The sequence below is a fragment of the Musca domestica genome, unplaced genomic scaffold, assembly GCF_030504385.1.
Source record: "Musca domestica strain aabys unplaced genomic scaffold, Musca_domestica.polishedcontigs.V.1.1 69, whole genome shotgun sequence".
Classification (NCBI taxonomy): domain Eukaryota; kingdom Metazoa; phylum Arthropoda; class Insecta; order Diptera; family Muscidae; genus Musca; species Musca domestica.
Genome location: NW_026712380.1, coordinates 266013 through 284138, shown reverse-complemented (window position 1 = coordinate 284138; position 18126 = coordinate 266013). Strand labels below are relative to the sequence as shown.

Here is an 18126-nt window from a genome sequence, read left to right as displayed (position 1 = left end):
CCTTGGACATCCCAACAGGACTCAGCACCATCGCACTCAGCACGCGCCACACAAGAATGGTTACAAAATGAGGTTCCTCCCTTCATATCAAACGCACAATGGCCACCAAAATCTCCGGATACCAATCCGTTGGACTATTGTGTCTGGAGTATTTTGGAAAGCAAGGTTGGCACTAAAAATACCAAAGTGTCGATCAACCCAAACAAGCGCTGCGCCGGGAATGGGCCAAAATACCGAAGAGTAACATTCGGGCAGCGTGTGACGTGACGGTTGCATTGGCCATTTGAAGGCCGTAGTTCGTGCCAAAAGTGACCAATTCGAACAAATCTACACTTATTCTAAAATTTGATGCTATTTCCGACATTTTTTGATTTCATTAAAAAAAATTTAAAAAAAAAATTAAATTATGGCGTTTGACTATTTTACGTTTTTTTTATCTCACCCTGTATAGTATTAATAAAAACCAAATTCTAATTCTCAAGTATGTTAACTTTGCAGAGACGGGAAACTTTTTCCCGTTCTCGTGTTATCAGCTAAACATAAAAAACAATAAATCCAAAAGATAATATCTTTATGGCAGGCGGCTGGAAACAAGCCACAAATCTTTGTCTTTCGTCGTTCATTTAGACAATAAATATAATATTAACCGATCCCACCCATTAAAAATTTGAAAATTTTAATAAAATTATTGCCTTCTATGGCATAACAGTTATCTACGAAGCTCTTTACGTTACACTCAAGTGTTCAATTTAATGAAAGTGCCATTGTTCTCTGTTTTACAGAATAACCCAATGCCAATGTCCAATAAAAATGTCCGAAGATAAATCTAAATTGAATGTAACCAACAATAATAACAACAACACATCAGTTATCTACAAACAGACAACAAAACAGAAAAAATCAAAACATCGAGATAAAAGTGATTTAGGACCAAATTTTGTGGCGCCCGATGGTGGTTGGGGTTGGGTTGTCTGCATCGGTACGGGCCTAAGTAATGTAAGTATAAATATGTTAATATAAAAACAAGCAAAAAACATTAAGTTCGGCCGGGCCGAACTTTTAATACCCTCCACCTTATGGTATAGGAAACATTAGAACCCATTATGACCCACAAATACCAATTTTTCATGGGAAAATGTGCCAAAAATCATCAAAATACCGAATATCGGGAGGTACCGTTATAAGGGGTCGTGGACCTATACATACAATGTTTCGCCACCGGAGCAAGAACCCATTATTTTAGACAAATCCGTGAAAAAATGTTGCAAAAATAATCAAAATATCGAATATCGGGAGGTACCGTTATATGGGGACTATACCAAAACGTGGACCGATAGATCTCATTTTCAATACCAACCATCCTAGACACAATACAAATTGTTCTGTTAAATTTTGACGAACATTTATATCCAATTTTATGCGAAAACATAAATTTCGATAAATTACATATTCATATCAGATTTCCGGTTAAGTGAAATATTTTTTATACCCTCTGCCATATGGCTACAGAGGGCAAATATCATTTTATACGGCCAAAACGTGCCTTATTGAAATAACGGTTTTAGACCCTAGGTCTGTTTTGACCAAATCCGTTTCGTACGTCTGCCTGTCTGGCTGGTGCGCACGATAACTCTCGAAGGAAGTACCCGATTTGTTCCAAACTTGCAACATCGTAAAATTATTTTCAAACTTAGATCAAGGTCGGAGATGGGCAATATCGGTCCACTCATTCTGGAATCCCCCACACAAAATGTCAAATTTTCCAAAGAAAATAATTTACTGTCCAGAAAGAGAAAGGATAATCCGATTTTTCTCCCACTTTGTGAATCCTACTATTTGCATCAGTGCTAGATCAGGTGCACAAATGAACAATATCGGTCCACTCCAACGAGTACCTCCCCCACAAACGGTAAAAATTTTAAATATTTACAACTCTTATAAAATGTGATGTAAGAGTCCGATTGTATCCAAATTACACACATCCCAATATTTTTATTAACCGAAGGCCTGGTGTTAAGATGAAATATATCGGTCCATTCAGACTTGGTACATCTCAATATTGCTATCAGCACAAGATCAGTTATAAAGAGTGTAAAGATCGGACCATTCCTTCTGGTACCTCCCCTACAAAGGGTCAAAATTTTCAATATCCATGAAAGTCATAAAACGCGAAATGAGCATCTGATTCTCTTTATATTTCACACACCCCATTATTTCTACTGACACGAGATCTGTTGTGAAGATGGAATATATCGAATATATCCACTCCTTCTTGTATCTCCACCACAAAAGGGTCAACATTTTGAATAACCATGAAGCTCATAAAACGCGAAATTAACATCCGATACCATTCAGACAAGGTATATTTCAATATTTCCATCAACACAAGGTATGATAAAAAGATACAAGATATCAGACCATTTCTTCTGGTATCTCCCCCACAAAGGGTCAAAATTTGGAATAACCAAAACGATCATAACATCAGAAATAAGCATCCCACGCTCTTCATATCTCACACATTCCATTATTTTTACTGACACAAGATCTGCTGTGAATATGGTCGGTTCACTCCTTCTGTTACCTCCACCACAAAAGGGTCAAAATTTTAAATATCCATTAAGCTCATAAAACGCGAAATTACGATTCCATTCAGACTTGGCACATCTCAATATTTCAATCAGAGATCAGAAAATTCCTTCTGGTATCTCCCCACAAAGGGTCAAAATTTGGAATAACCAAAACGATAATAAACTCCGAAATAAGCACCCGGTTCTCTTTATATTTCACACACACCATTATTTGTACTAGCACAAAATCTACTGTGAAGATGGAATGTATAGGCTCCCAAGGTCTGGTATGAAGATGGAATGTATAGGTTCTCTCCTTCTGGTACCTCCCCCACAAAGAGTCAACCTTTTCAATATCAACGGTGCTCATAAAACGCGAAATTAACATCCGATTCCATTCAAACTTGGCAAAATTCAATATTTCCATCAACACAAGATCTGGTGTCAAGGTGGAATGTATCGGACCATACCTTCTGGTACCTCCCCCACAACTGGTCAAAATTTTGAATAATTATATGTCTTACAAAATGAGAAGTAAGCATTCGACCTTCTTAAAATTTCTACTAACACAAGATATGATGTGAAGATGATAGATAACGGCCTACCACATGTGGTACCTCCTTTTTAAACCAACACAATTTTTAATACCTAAATCTTTCATAACTTGCGAAACAAGTCAGCGATTCCATTCAAACCTGGTAAATCTTAATATTTCCCTCACTACATCCTCCCCCCCCCCCCCAAAAAAAAAAACATAAAATTTTCATTTCCAATAATTCGCATAAAATTGAAAATAAATGTTCGATTTTCTTTGCATTTCGCAGGTCTCAATATTTTTATTAGCATACACAGTAATTATCTTATCGAATTTCAGAATTCCAGCTATACCACTAGACTCTAATAGGTACAGATATCCAAAAACATTGCCTAAATCCTTAGCTCTTCTACACTGGGCTCTTATATCAAAATCCATACTTCCCCCTTATTATACCCTCCACCCTTAGTGTGGAGTATATATATGACAGAAAATTGTATGTGCAGGTTCACGTCTTCGCATAGCCCCCATATAACGGTACCTCCCGATATTCGGCACTTTGATTATTATTTGATTATTTTATTCAAGTTTCGCATTTGAATATTGTAATGGCTTATGACAAAAGTTGCCTATGCAGGTCCACGCCGTCGTATAGACCCTAATATAACGGCTACATTCGGTATTTTTTTATGATTTTAACAGAATTTTTAACGGATTTTATTGTTTTTGAGAAGTGCCAAATTCGTTCCAAATGGTGGAGGGTATTCAAAGTTCGGACCGGCCGAACTAACAGCTCTTTTACTTGTTACTTATACTCTATACAAAATATAGTACACAATTACGCCGTATAGTCTAAATTCTACCTGTACGCCAAAACACCTAATTCCAGCTCTGCATGGACTTTAGTACCAGTTAGTACTTTTCGTACAGGTTACAGCACGACGAACATAAATCTAAAATTCACAAATCTTCTTCTTTTCCTACTCTTTATCCAAAATTTAGCACCATTTGGTACATTTCGAACCCAATAAACTTTACTCTCACAGTTATCTTAATACAATTATATTTCTATACTTTATACGACATTTAGTACCACTTTGTACCAAATTTACTAGAATTTGTCACGATTGGTATTCTTAAGTACTCATTTCCAAGACCACCTCCTTATATCAAAACTATTTTCCAAACTAAATTCTGATACCAAATGTAAGTATTTTAGTACCAAATACCAAATGGTACCAAATGTGGTACTTTTAGTACACTTACAGTTTCCAATAAAGCTTCAGTACATCTATTCTACACCCCATCAGAGGCCATCATTTCAAATTTCAGATCCATGGTTTTGCTCAATTTTTGTACTCATCTCCGCCCTACACACCAACATTGACTCACATGAAATTTCAAGATTCTGGCTTCAGCCGTTTTGCCTGGGCGTTGACGAATCAGTTAGTCAATTACTGATATATTTTCTAAATACATGTCGCAAAGTTTGTTTACTAAAATAGCTGTAACTCATAAAACAACCGATCAATCCATCAATTATGCATATAAACCTTAATATTGATGTCACCCTCCATATCCAGTTTGCGAAAACAAGATCGGTTCGCGTATTCCAGAGAACATCAATGACAAACACAATGCAACTCATTTTTATATAAAAGATTATTTATTATTTTAATTCAATTATTTTTTACCAGTTATCGCTATTCCCGCCACATCAGCAGTATGGCCTTATTTATCGCCAACGATTGGAGAACTTCGGTTTTGATGTCAAAGAAATCACGACAATAATTAATTCAGAATTTGCCATATCTTCGCTAGTGGGTCTCATAAATGGAGCCATGTTCCGGAGATTTTCCTTTCGACAGGTGGCCATGCTGGGAACTTTAATGGCATTCGCGGGAATCTTTTTCTCGGCATTCTGTGAGAATTTCCTCGAGTATTTTGTGTGTTTCTCGGCGATTTATGGTGAGTAGATTTAAATCCTTTAACTGAAATATTAAAGCAATAAATCTATTTCCTTTATTAGGTTTTGGTCTGGGTCTAAGTAAATCTGCCAACTCATTGGCTGTCAATACATATTTCAAAAATCGACGAAGAAGAGCCACGGGATTTGCCCTGACCATCACAGGTTTGGGGTCCGTTGTCTTTCCTCAAATTGCCATCCTACTGCTGTCGCATTATGGGGCTCAGGGTTCGATTCTGATATTTGCAGCCTTGATGCTGAATGCATTTATGTGTTCGCTAACGCTACAGCCGGTTTTATGGCATTCAACCACAAAGACGGCTGAAGAAGAGACGGTAGAAGATACCAACACCTCTGACAAGGAGAATATCAACTTCAAATGTAAATTTTGCCAAAACAAGGAGAGAGAAAAAGACATGGAATTGGATATGGGAGAATATGAGATAACCGAACCCTGTGGCACCCCTCTCATAGCCCGTTCCAATGATGGTTGGTTTGGCTCCAAATTGTCTTTAAATAAAGAGGCGCGCTACTATCGCACCCGACAAATAAGTGAAAGTGGAGGAGGCTATGGCATGGAAGATAGTCGAGAGAAATGCTTTCCCAAAATTGGCAGTAAGGCAAGTATTTATTCCAAAGCTGATAGGGAATTCCTTACCAGCTGTACCTGTGCCGAGGAGAAATTGTTGCTGGAGAAAAACTTTGAGAACACTAAAAAGGCAGAGGAGGCAAAGCAACCACATCCAAAGTCGAAGGAGCAGGAAAATGAAAAAGAAGATGCTGAAAGAGAACGACTTTCCTTATGCCAGAAGATTGTGCTATTTTTCGATTTGGATCTGCTGCGAGACTTCACCTTTGTCAATTTGGCAGTCGGCATGGCCATTATGATGTTTGGCGAAATAAATTTCTCCGTTCTCACGCCGTTCATTTTGAATAGTTTCGGTTACAATGATCGGCAAATATCACTGGCCATGTCACTGCTGAGTGGCATGGATATAATTGTACGATTCTTTGGACCTTTCGCCTTGGAAAAGGTGAAACTATCGAACAGTGTTCTCTTTGCCATCGGCATTTTAATTGTCATGATTGGCCGTTTATTGGTTACGCTCACCAATTCCTTTGAAGTCGTCTTGATGCTATTCGTGGTAATTGGTTTTGGCAAAGGATTTCGAATGCTCTTTGCACCGCTCATCGTTCCCAGTTATGTGCCATTGAATCGTTTGCCAGCCGCATCGGGATTGCAGCTGATTATCACATCGATTACCTCATTTACATTGGGTCCTTTGTTGGGTAAGTTCGATCGGATTGTTTGGATTTTTTTAAAGATTTATTTGATATTTTCCTATTTTTCAGGATCCATTACCGATAAGTTTGGCTATGCAGTGACTATTCATTGCATGAATGCCCTGACCTGTTTGATGCTATTATTTTGGTTACTAGAGTATTTGATTAGGAGTAGAAGACCGAATATGAAAATAAATAGATAATAAATAAAAAAAATCTGAGTTTTTTTAACCAAGGCACGAGGTTCCCTCCGGAATGGATAATTATTAGAAATTTCATTTTAATCGAGAAATCCCATTTCTTTCTGTTTTTACCCTCCACCATACAATGGAGGGTACATTTAATTTGCCATTCCATTTGCAACACCTCGCAATATTCGTTGGAGACCCCAAATAGTATATACAGGGTGGCATGAAAAATCTGCAAACAACTTCAGACTGCTGTCATTTCTAAGTCACTCGTCCGACAGCTCTTAAAATTATTCCAGTGACAGCTCATTATATTGTTTATATTATCGCGAAGATATTCTGGAGGGTGTATTAAAGCCTTGGGCGCGCAAACATTTTGGCCGCAGACCTTTGTCATCCCAACAGAACTCAGAACCATTGCACACAGGGCGCCCTACCAAGAATGTTTACAAAATGAGATTCCTCCGTATACCAATCAGTAAGACTATTGCTATCGTTAGAGCACTCTAGCATTTAAATGCGAATTAAATCGTTTGTGTCTCGAACCATCTCTCGTTACCCTGGAACTGGTAGCGTAGCCCGACGTCAAAGAAGCGGACGGAAGAAAACAGCAACATCAGTAGAAATGGTTCGAAAAGTAAAGAAGCGACTTGATAGAAGCCCGCGTCGCAGTGGCCGAAAAATTGCTCGTGAGCTGAACATATCGCAATATTCCATTCGGCAAATATTGAAAAATGAGCTCGGCGTAAAGCCATTGAAATTCCAAAAGTGCAAGAACTTACCCGCAACAGAAAGAAAATAGACTCAAAAGAGCTAAAGAGTTGCTTCGCTTGGCCGAAAGTGGTGAACTGCCGAATTTGGTTTTCTCCGATGAGAAAACTTTCCTTGTCCGGCAGTTTGTAAACAAACAAAATGATCGTGTTTACATGCCAAAGAGGTCAGCTGACAATTGTGCACTATCGGTTGGCCACCAGATGGTGTAGGCCGTCATAACAGCCGATGATCGCTCTCCGCTCGTTTTAATCGACCTTTGCATCAGAATAAATGCCGAATATTATCTCGAAAATATTTTGGAGGATGCATAAAAGCCTTGGGCACGCAAACCTTTTGGCCGCAGACCTTGGACATCCCAACAGGACTCAGCACCATCGCACTCAGCACGCGCCACACAAGAATGGTTACAAAATGAGGTTCCTCCCTTCATATCAAACGCACAATGGCCACCAAAATCTCCGGATACCAATCCGTTGGACTATTGTGTCTGGAGTATTTTGGAAAGCAAGGTTGGCACTAAAAATACCAAAGTGTCGATCAACCCAAACAAGCGCTGCGCCGGGAATGGGCCAAAATACCGAAGAGTAACATTCGGGCAGCGTGTGACGTGACGGTTGCATTGGCCATTTGAAGGCCGTAGTTCGTGCCAAAAGTGACCAATTCGAACAAATCTACACTTATTCTAAAATTTGATGCTATTTCCGACATTTTTTGATTTCATTAAAAAAATTTAAAAAAAAATTTAAATTATGGCGTTTGACTATTTTACGTTTTTTTTATCTCACCCTGTATAGTATTAATAAAAACCAAATTCTAATTCTCAAGTATGTTAACTTTGCAGAGACGGGAAACTTTTTCCCGTTCTCGTGTTATCAGCTAAACATAAAAAACAATAAATCCAAAAGATAATATCTTTATGGCAGGCGGCTGGAAACAAGCCACAAATCTTTGTCTTTCGTCGTTCATTTAGACAATAAATATAATATTAACCGATCCCACCCATTAAAAATTTGAAAATTTTAATAAAATTATTGCCTTCTATGGCATAACAGTTATCTACGAAGCTCTTTACGTTACACTCAAGTGTTCAATTTAATGAAAGTGCCATTGTTCTCTGTTTTACAGAATAACCCAATGCCAATGTCCAATAAAAATGTCCGAAGATAAATCTAAATTGAATGTAACCAACAATAATAACAACAACACATCAGTTATCTACAAACAGACAACAAAACAGAAAAAATCAAAACATCGAGATAAAAGTGATTTAGGACCAAATTTTGTGGCGCCCGATGGTGGTTGGGGTTGGGTTGTCTGCATCGGTACGGGCCTAAGTAATGTAAGTATAAATATGTTAATATAAAAACAAGCAAAAAACATTAAGTTCGGCCGGGCCGAACTTTTAATACCCTCCACCTTATGGTATAGGAAACATTAGAACCCATTATGACCCACAAATACCAATTTTTCATGGGAAAATGTGCCAAAAATCATCAAAATACCGAATATCGGGAGGTACCGTTATAAGGGGTCGTGGACCTATACATACAATGTTTCGCCACCGGAGCAAGAACCCATTATTTTAGACAAATCCGTGAAAAAATGTTGCAAAAATAATCAAAATATCGAATATCGGGAGGTACCGTTATATGGGGACTATACCAAAACGTGGACCGATAGATCTCATTTTCAATACCAACCATCCTAGACACAATACAAATTGTTCTGTTAAATTTTGACGAACATTTATATCCAATTTTATGCGAAAACATAAATTTCGATAAATTACATATTCATATCAGATTTCCGGTTAAGTGAAATATTTTTTATACCCTCTGCCATATGGCTACAGAGGGCAAATATCATTTTATACGGCCAAAACGTGCCTTATTGAAATAACGGTTTTAGACCCTAGGTCTGTTTTGACCAAATCCGTTTCGTACGTCTGCCTGTCTGGCTGGTGCGCACGATAACTCTCGAAGGAAGTACCCGATTTGTTCCAAACTTGCAACATCGTAAAATTATTTTCAAACTTAGATCAAGGTCGGAGATGGGCAATATCGGTCCACTCATTCTGGAATCCCCCACACAAAATGTCAAATTTTCCAAAGAAAATAATTTACTGTCCAGAAAGAGAAAGGATAATCCGATTTTTCTCCCACTTTGTGAATCCTACTATTTGCATCAGTGCTAGATCAGGTGCACAAATGAACAATATCGGTCCACTCCAACGAGTACCTCCCCCACAAACGGTAAAAATTTTAAATATTTACAACTCTTATAAAATGTGATGTAAGAGTCCGATTGTATCCAAATTACACACATCCCAATATTTTTATTAACCGAAGGCCTGGTGTTAAGATGAAATATATCGGTCCATTCAGACTTGGTACATCTCAATATTGCTATCAGCACAAGATCAGTTATAAAGAGTGTAAAGATCGGACCATTCCTTCTGGTACCTCCCCTACAAAGGGTCAAAATTTTCAATATCCATGAAAGTCATAAAACGCGAAATGAGCATCTGATTCTCTTTATATTTCACACACCCCATTATTTCTACTGACACGAGATCTGTTGTGAAGATGGAATATATCGAATATATCCACTCCTTCTTGTATCTCCACCACAAAAGGGTCAACATTTTGAATAACCATGAAGCTCATAAAACGCGAAATTAACATCCGATACCATTCAGACAAGGTATATTTCAATATTTCCATCAACACAAGGTATGATAAAAAGATACAAGATATCAGACCATTTCTTCTGGTATCTCCCCCACAAAGGGTCAAAATTTGGAATAACCAAAACGATCATAACATCAGAAATAAGCATCCCACGCTCTTCATATCTCACACATTCCATTATTTTTACTGACACAAGATCTGCTGTGAATATGGTCGGTTCACTCCTTCTGTTACCTCCACCACAAAAGGGTCAAAATTTTAAATATCCATTAAGCTCATAAAACGCGAAATTACGATTCCATTCAGACTTGGCACATCTCAATATTTCAATCAGAGATCAGAAAATTCCTTCTGGTATCTCCCCACAAAGGGTCAAAATTTGGAATAACCAAAACGATAATAAACTCCGAAATAAGCACCCGGTTCTCTTTATATTTCACACACACCATTATTTGTACTAGCACAAAATCTACTGTGAAGATGGAATGTATAGGCTCCCAAGGTCTGGTATGAAGATGGAATGTATAGGTTCTCTCCTTCTGGTACCTCCCCCACAAAGAGTCAACCTTTTCAATATCAACGGTGCTCATAAAACGCGAAATTAACATCCGATTCCATTCAAACTTGGCAAAATTCAATATTTCCATCAACACAAGATCTGGTGTCAAGGTGGAATGTATCGGACCATACCTTCTGGTACCTCCCCCACAACTGGTCAAAATTTTGAATAATTATATGTCTTACAAAATGAGAAGTAAGCATTCGACCTTCTTAAAATTTCTACTAACACAAGATATGATGTGAAGATGATAGATAACGGCCTACCACATGTGGTACCTCCTTTTTAAACCAACACAATTTTTAATACCTAAATCTTTCATAACTTGCGAAACAAGTCAGCGATTCCATTCAAACCTGGTAAATCTTAATATTTCCCTCACAACATCCTCCCCCCCCCCCAAAAAAAAAACATAAAATTTTCATTTCCAATAATTCGCATAAAATTGAAAATAAATGTTCGATTTTCTTTGCATTTCGCAGGTCTCAATATTTTTATTAGCATACACAGTAATTATCTTATCGAATTTCAGAATTCCAGCTATACCACTAGACTCTAATAGGTACAGATATCCAAAAACATTGCCTAAATCCTTAGCTCTTCTACACTGGGCTCTTATATCAAAATCCATACTTCCCCCTTATTATACCCTCCACCCTTAGTGTGGAGTATATATATGACAGAAAATTGTATGTGCAGGTTCACGTCTTCGCATAGCCCCCATATAACGGTACCTCCCGATATTCGGCACTTTGATTATTATTTGATTATTTTATTCAAGTTTCGCATTTGAATATTGTAATGGCTTATGACAAAAGTTGCCTATGCAGGTCCACGCCGTCGTATAGACCCTAATATAACGGCTACATTCGGTATTTTTTTATGATTTTAACAGAATTTTTAACGGATTTTATTGTTTTTGAGAAGTGCCAAATTCGTTCCAAATGGTGGAGGGTATTCAAAGTTCGGACCGGCCGAACTAACAGCTCTTTTACTTGTTACTTATACTCTATACAAAATATAGTACACAATTACGCCGTATAGTCTAAATTCTACCTGTACGCCAAAACACCTAATTCCAGCTCTGCATGGACTTTAGTACCAGTTAGTACTTTTCGTACAGGTTACAGCACGACGAACATAAATCTAAAATTCACAAATCTTCTTCTTTTCCTACTCTTTATCCAAAATTTAGCACCATTTGGTACATTTCGAACCCAATAAACTTTACTCTCACAGTTATCTTAATACAATTATATTTCTATACTTTATACGACATTTAGTACCACTTTGTACCAAATTTACTAGAATTTGTCACGATTGGTATTCTTAAGTACTCATTTCCAAGACCACCTCCTTATATCAAAACTATTTTCCAAACTAAATTCTGATACCAAATGTAAGTATTTTAGTACCAAATACCAAATGGTACCAAATGTGGTACTTTTAGTACACTTACAGTTTCCAATAAAGCTTCAGTACATCTATTCTACACCCCATCAGAGGCCATCATTTCAAATTTCAGATCCATGGTTTTGCTCAATTTTTGTACTCATCTCCGCCCTACACACCAACATTGACTCACATGAAATTTCAAGATTCTGGCTTCAGCCGTTTTGCCTGGGCGTTGACGAATCAGTTAGTCAATTACTGATATATTTTCTAAATACATGTCGCAAAGTTTGTTTACTAAAATAGCTGTAACTCATAAAACAACCGATCAATCCATCAATTATGCATATAAACCTTAATATTGATGTCACCCTCCATATCCAGTTTGCGAAAACAAGATCGGTTCGCGTATTCCAGAGAACATCAATGACAAACACAATGCAACTCATTTTTATATAAAAGATTATTTATTATTTTAATTCAATTATTTTTTACCAGTTATCGCTATTCCCGCCACATCAGCAGTATGGCCTTATTTATCGCCAACGATTGGAGAACTTCGGTTTTGATGTCAAAGAAATCACGACAATAATTAATTCAGAATTTGCCATATCTTCGCTAGTGGGTCTCATAAATGGAGCCATGTTCCGGAGATTTTCCTTTCGACAGGTGGCCATGCTGGGAACTTTAATGGCATTCGCGGGGATCTTTTTCTCGGCATTCTGTGAGAATTTCCTCGAGTATTTTGTGTGTTTCTCGGCGATTTATGGTGAGTAGATTTAAATCCTTTAACTGAAATATTAAAGCAATAAATCTATTTCCTTTATTAGGTTTTGGTCTGGGTCTAAGTAAATCTGCCAACTCATTGGCTGTCAATACATATTTCAAAAATCGACGAAGAAGAGCCACGGGATTTGCCCTGACCATCACAGGTTTGGGGTCCGTTGTCTTTCCTCAAATTGCCATCCTACTGCTGTCGCATTATGGGGCTCAGGGTTCGATTCTGATATTTGCAGCCTTGATGCTGAATGCATTTATGTGTTCGCTAACGCTACAGCCGGTTTTATGGCATTCAACCACAAAGACGGCTGAAGAAGAGACGGTAGAAGATACCAACACCTCTGACAAGGAGAATATCAACTTCAAATGTAAATTTTGCCAAAACAAGGAGAGAGAAAAAGACATGGAATTGGATATGGGAGAATATGAGATAACCGAACCCTGTGGCACCCCTCTCATAGCCCGTTCCAATGATGGTTGGTTTGGCTCCAAATTGTCTTTAAATAAAGAGGCGCGCTACTATCGCACCCGACAAATAAGTGAAAGTGGAGGAGGCTATGGCATGGAAGATAGTCGAGAGAAATGCTTTCCCAAAACTGGCAGTAAGGCAAGTATTTATTCCAAAGCTGATAGGGAATTCCTTACCAGCTGTACCTGTGCCGAGGAGAAATTGTTGCTGGAGAAAAACTTTGAGAACACTAAAAAGGCAGAGGAGGCAAAGCAACCACATCCAAAGTCGAAGGAGCAGGAAAATGAAAAAGAAGATGCTGAAAGAGAACGACTTTCCTTATGCCAGAAGATTGTGCTATTTTTCGATTTGGATCTGCTGCGAGACTTCACCTTTGTCAATTTGGCAGTCGGCATGGCCATTATGATGTTTGGCGAAATAAATTTCTCCGTTCTCACGCCGTTCATTTTGAATAGTTTCGGTTACAATGATCGGCAAATATCACTGGCCATGTCACTGCTGAGTGGCATGGATATAATTGTACGATTCTTTGGACCTTTCGCCTTGGAAAAGGTGAAACTATCGAACAGTGTTCTCTTTGCCATCGGCATTTTAATTGTCATGATTGGCCGTTTATTGGTTACGCTCACCAATTCCTTTGAAGTCGTCTTGATGCTATTCGTGGTAATTGGTTTTGGCAAAGGATTTCGAATGCTCTTTGCACCGCTCATCGTTCCCAGTTATGTGCCATTGAATCGTTTGCCAGCCGCATCGGGATTGCAGCTGATTATCACATCGATTACCTCATTTACATTGGGTCCTTTGTTGGGTAAGTTCGATCGGATTGTTTGGATTTTTTTAAAGATTTATTTGATATTTTCCTATTTTTCAGGATCCATTACCGATAAGTTTGGCTATGCAGTGACTATTCATTGCATGAATGCCCTGACCTGTTTGATGCTATTATTTTGGTTACTAGAGTATTTGATTAGGAGTAGAAGACCGAATATGAAAATAAATAGATAATAAATAAAAAAAATCTGAGTTTTTTTAACCAAGGCACGAGGTTCCCTCCGGAATGGATAATTATTAGAAATTTCATTTTAATCGAGAAATCCCATTTCTTTCTGTTTTTACCCTCCACCATACAATGGAGGGTACATTTAATTTGCCATTCCATTTGCAACACCTCGCAATATTCGTTGGAGACCCCAAATAGTATATACAGGGTGGCATGAAAAATCTGCAAACAACTTCAGACTGCTGTCATTTCTAAGTCACTCGTCCGACAGCTCTTAAAATTATTCCAGTGACAGCTCATTATATTGTTTATATTATCGCGAAGATATTCTGGAGGGTGTATTAAAGCCTTGGGCGCGCAAACATTTTGGCCGCAGACCTTGGTCATCCCAACAGAACTCAGAACCATTGCACACAGGGCGCCCTACCAAGAATGTTTACAAAATGAGATTCCTCCGTATACCAATCAGTAAGACTATTGCTATCGTTAGAGCACTCTAGCATTTAAATGCGAATTAAATCGTTTGTGTCTCGAACCATCTCTCGTTACCCTGGAACTGGTAGCGTAGCCCGACGTCAAAGAAGCGGACGGAAGAAAACAGCAACATCAGTAGAAATGGTTCGAAAAGTAAAGAAGCGACTTGATAGAAGCCCGCGTCGCAGTGGCCGAAAAATTGCTCGTGAGCTGAACATATCGCAATATTCCATTCGGCAAATATTGAAAAATGAGCTCGGCGTAAAGCCATTGAAATTCCAAAAGTGCAAGAACTTACCCGCAACAGAAAGAAAATAGACTCAAAAGAGCTAAAGAGTTGCTTCGCTTGGCCGAAAGTGGTGAACTGCCGAATTTCGTTCTCTCCGATGAGAAAACATTCGCTGTCCAGCAGTTTATAAAAAAACAAAATGATGGTGTTTACTTGCCAAAGAGGTCAGCTGAAAATGTGCACCTTCGGTTGGCCACCAGAACTCAAGCGACAGCCATGGTGATGGTGTGGGCCGCCATAACAGCAGATGGTCGCTCTCCGCTCGTATTAATCGACCGTGGCATCAGAATAAATTCCGAATATTATAGCGAAAATATTCTGGAGGGTGTATTGCCTTGGACACGCAAACCTTGGACATTCCACGCGCACGCACGCTACACCCAAGAATGGTTACAAATTGAGGTTCCTCGCTTCATTTCCAGCGAACAATGGACACCAAAATCTCCGGATACCAATCCATTGGACTATTGTGTCTGGAGTATTTTGGAAAGTAAGGTTGGCACTAAAAAATACCAAAATGTCGATCACCTCAAGCAAGCGCTTCGTTTCGGAATGGGCCAAAATACCGCAGAGCAACATTCGGGCAGTGTGTGACGGTTTCATTAGCCGTTTGAAGGCCATAATTCGTGTCAAAGGTGACCAATTCGAACACTTCTAAACTTATACAAAAAGTTGATGCTATTTCCGACATCTCTTGCTTTCATTCAATAAAATTTAAAAAAAAATGTAAAAATTAAGGCGTTTGACTTTGTTGCAGTTTGTTGTATCTCACACCTCATTTTCAGACCAAACGCACATCTGAGTAAAATTTTATCAACCTACTTCGATTCGTTCAGACGCTAAGGTGATTTATTCAGGCACATAGGCGAACAGACGGACGGACATTGCTTAATCGACATAGAATTTGTAGGGTCTAAAATGTATATAAATGACAAGCCTCCATACTATAGTGAAGGTTATAAAATGTCGACTATATCTGGTACCCCACGCACATTTTAACCTTTTCTAAAAATTATCACATGTCTCATAAAAACTGAAGGAAGTAGTCGATATAGCCCGAACCTAGTCATAGTCGATAAAGCCAAATAATATTCATATCGTTCCGAAATGGACAACATTGGCCCATTTCTTCGGAACCTACTCCATAGAGGGTCAACAATTTGAAAAAAAATAAAAGATGTCAAAATATAGTTCAATAATCGAACATTGGCTGAGGGTATACATCTGTCGGCAAAACCGAGTGATACTATTTAACCTGTTCAAAAAAAAACATTTGACTTAAATATATTAGATACTTCAGAAGTTATGATCACTAGGGATAGATTGTGCAAAAATGGAAATTTTTCCAAATCCAAAAATATTTTCTGTTTTAATCCAAAATTTCAAGTGTGATATTCTAAAGTATACTGATTTTCTAAACAAGGATCACGAAAAAGTGAATAGGGACGTGGCAATTCCCATTTATTGGCTGTGAGATATGTACCTTATAATTTTTTCACGAAGAATTTTTCAAATCATTTTGGGGTGAAAATTTCATCTACAAGAAATCTTCATTCTTTTTGACTGAAATCATGTTTTCTCATATTTGAGCTGGGTAACTGGAAAGCAAATCTCTCACGCCCCGCATTTTGCTGACCATATTAATATTCTTCAACTGTTTTGGATTAATTAGATATTTTAAAAAAATTGATATTCATTCACGTGAACTATTCTTGCATACTTTAAGGCTGAAAACAAAATATGAATGAAAAATACATTTGATAACTTACCATGCTGAAAAAAGAAGAAAAAAAACAAATATTAATTTTAATATCAAAACAATTTAATTATAGTATTGGAATATAGCAACAAAGTTCAGTTCATGAGTTTCAAAAATGAAAGATTACATTTCACATCAACTGCAGTGGAATTCTCTAACTCATTTTTTGAGTTACCGACAAAAGTCGGTAAAATTAAAATGCTTATAATTTCGGTAATTAGCAAAATTTATCGGTAAGTTAGCGACGAAATCTAAGTAGTCGCTAAGACCTACCGATAGATACCAGTCGTTTCAACCCCATCTTATTTTTTATATCAAAATTTTGGCTTTAAAAGTTACCGATTTTTGTCCGTAACTCAAAAAATGAGTTAGAGAATCAATCCTACTACTGATTTAGAAAAATAAATTAATTTTATTTCAAAACTTTTCTATCGAAAATCAACTGAATAAAACTGGATTGAATTTTAATGAAAGTGGCGATCCTTAAACACAGCAATACATAATTGCATTTTTTTATAGCGGCTTTTAAATATATTAATGACATTTACAGGGTGAGATAAAAAAACTGCAACAAAGTCAAACGCCATAATTTTTAATTTTTTTTTAATTTTATTGAATGAGAGCAAAAAATTTCGGAAATAGAATTAAATTTCACACACTGCCCGAATGTAGCTCTGTGGTATTTTTGCCCAATTCTGGCGAAGCACTTGCTTAATGTGTTCGACACTTCGGTATTTTTTAGTGCCAACCTTGCTTTTCAGACAATAGTCTAACGGATTGGTATCCGGAGATTTTGGCGGCCATTTTGCGCTGGAAATGAAGCGAGGAACCTCATTTTGTAACCATTCTTGGGTGGCGCGTACTGAATCATGTAGGAATATCCAAGGTTTGCGGCCAAAATGTTTGCGTGCCTAAGGCTTAAACACGCCCTCCAGAATATTTCCACGATAATATTCGGTCGATTAACACGAGCGGAGAGCGACCATCGACTGTTATGGCAGCCCACACCATCACCATGGCCGGCGCTTGAGATCTGGTGGCCAACCGAAGGTGCACATTTTCAGCTGACCTCTTTGGCAAGTAAACACGATCATTTTGTTTGTTTATAAACTGCTAGACAACGAATGTATTCTCATGGGAGAAAGCCAAATTCAGCAATTCGCCAATTTCGGCCAAGCGAAGCAACTCTTTAGCTATGTTGAGTCTACTTTATTTCTGTTGTGGTGTAAGTTCTTCCACTTTATGGAATTACAATGCCTTTACCCCGAGCTCATTTTTCAATATTTGCCGAATGGAATATTGCAATATGTTCAGCTCACGATCTATACTTCGGTTACTGTGACGCGGATTTCGATCAAGTCGTTTCTTTACTTTTCGAACAATTTCCGTCCACTTCCTAG

At 37.9% G+C, this 18126-nt stretch overlaps 2 protein-coding genes across 2 annotated transcripts; both read left to right on the top strand.

The window, feature by feature from the left end:
• The first annotated feature begins 734 nt into the window (after window positions 1-734).
• LOC131805984 (monocarboxylate transporter 9-like) lies at window positions 735-6555 on the top strand. The gene is made up of 4 exons (XM_059129821.1): window positions 735-996; window positions 4800-5070; window positions 5132-6358; window positions 6422-6555. The coding sequence occupies exons 1-4, from the start codon at window positions 811-813 to the stop codon at window positions 6553-6555; spliced, it is 1818 nt and encodes a 605-aa protein (XP_058985804.1). The 5' UTR covers window positions 735-810.
• Window positions 6556-8388: 1833 nt separating this feature from the next.
• LOC131805983 (monocarboxylate transporter 9-like) lies at window positions 8389-14209 on the top strand. The gene is made up of 4 exons (XM_059129820.1): window positions 8389-8653; window positions 12454-12724; window positions 12786-14012; window positions 14076-14209. The coding sequence occupies exons 1-4, from the start codon at window positions 8468-8470 to the stop codon at window positions 14207-14209; spliced, it is 1818 nt and encodes a 605-aa protein (XP_058985803.1). The 5' UTR covers window positions 8389-8467.
• Window positions 14210-18126: the final 3917 nt, after the last annotated feature.

Coding starts and splice junctions, on each gene's coding strand:
- LOC131805983 (XM_059129820.1), top strand. CDS start 8,468: ATGTCCGAAGATAAATCTAAATTGAATGTAACCAACAATAATAACAAC. Junction 8,654..12,453: donor TCGGTACGGGCCTAAGTAAT/GTAAGTATAAAT, acceptor ATTTTTTACCAG/TTATCGCTATTCCCGCCACA. Junction 14,013..14,075: donor TACATTGGGTCCTTTGTTGG/GTAAGTTCGATC, acceptor CCTATTTTTCAG/GATCCATTACCGATAAGTTT.
- LOC131805984 (XM_059129821.1), top strand. CDS start 811: ATGTCCGAAGATAAATCTAAATTGAATGTAACCAACAATAATAACAAC. Junction 997..4,799: donor TCGGTACGGGCCTAAGTAAT/GTAAGTATAAAT, acceptor ATTTTTTACCAG/TTATCGCTATTCCCGCCACA. Junction 5,071..5,131: donor GTGTTTCTCGGCGATTTATG/GTGAGTAGATTT, acceptor TTCCTTTATTAG/GTTTTGGTCTGGGTCTAAGT.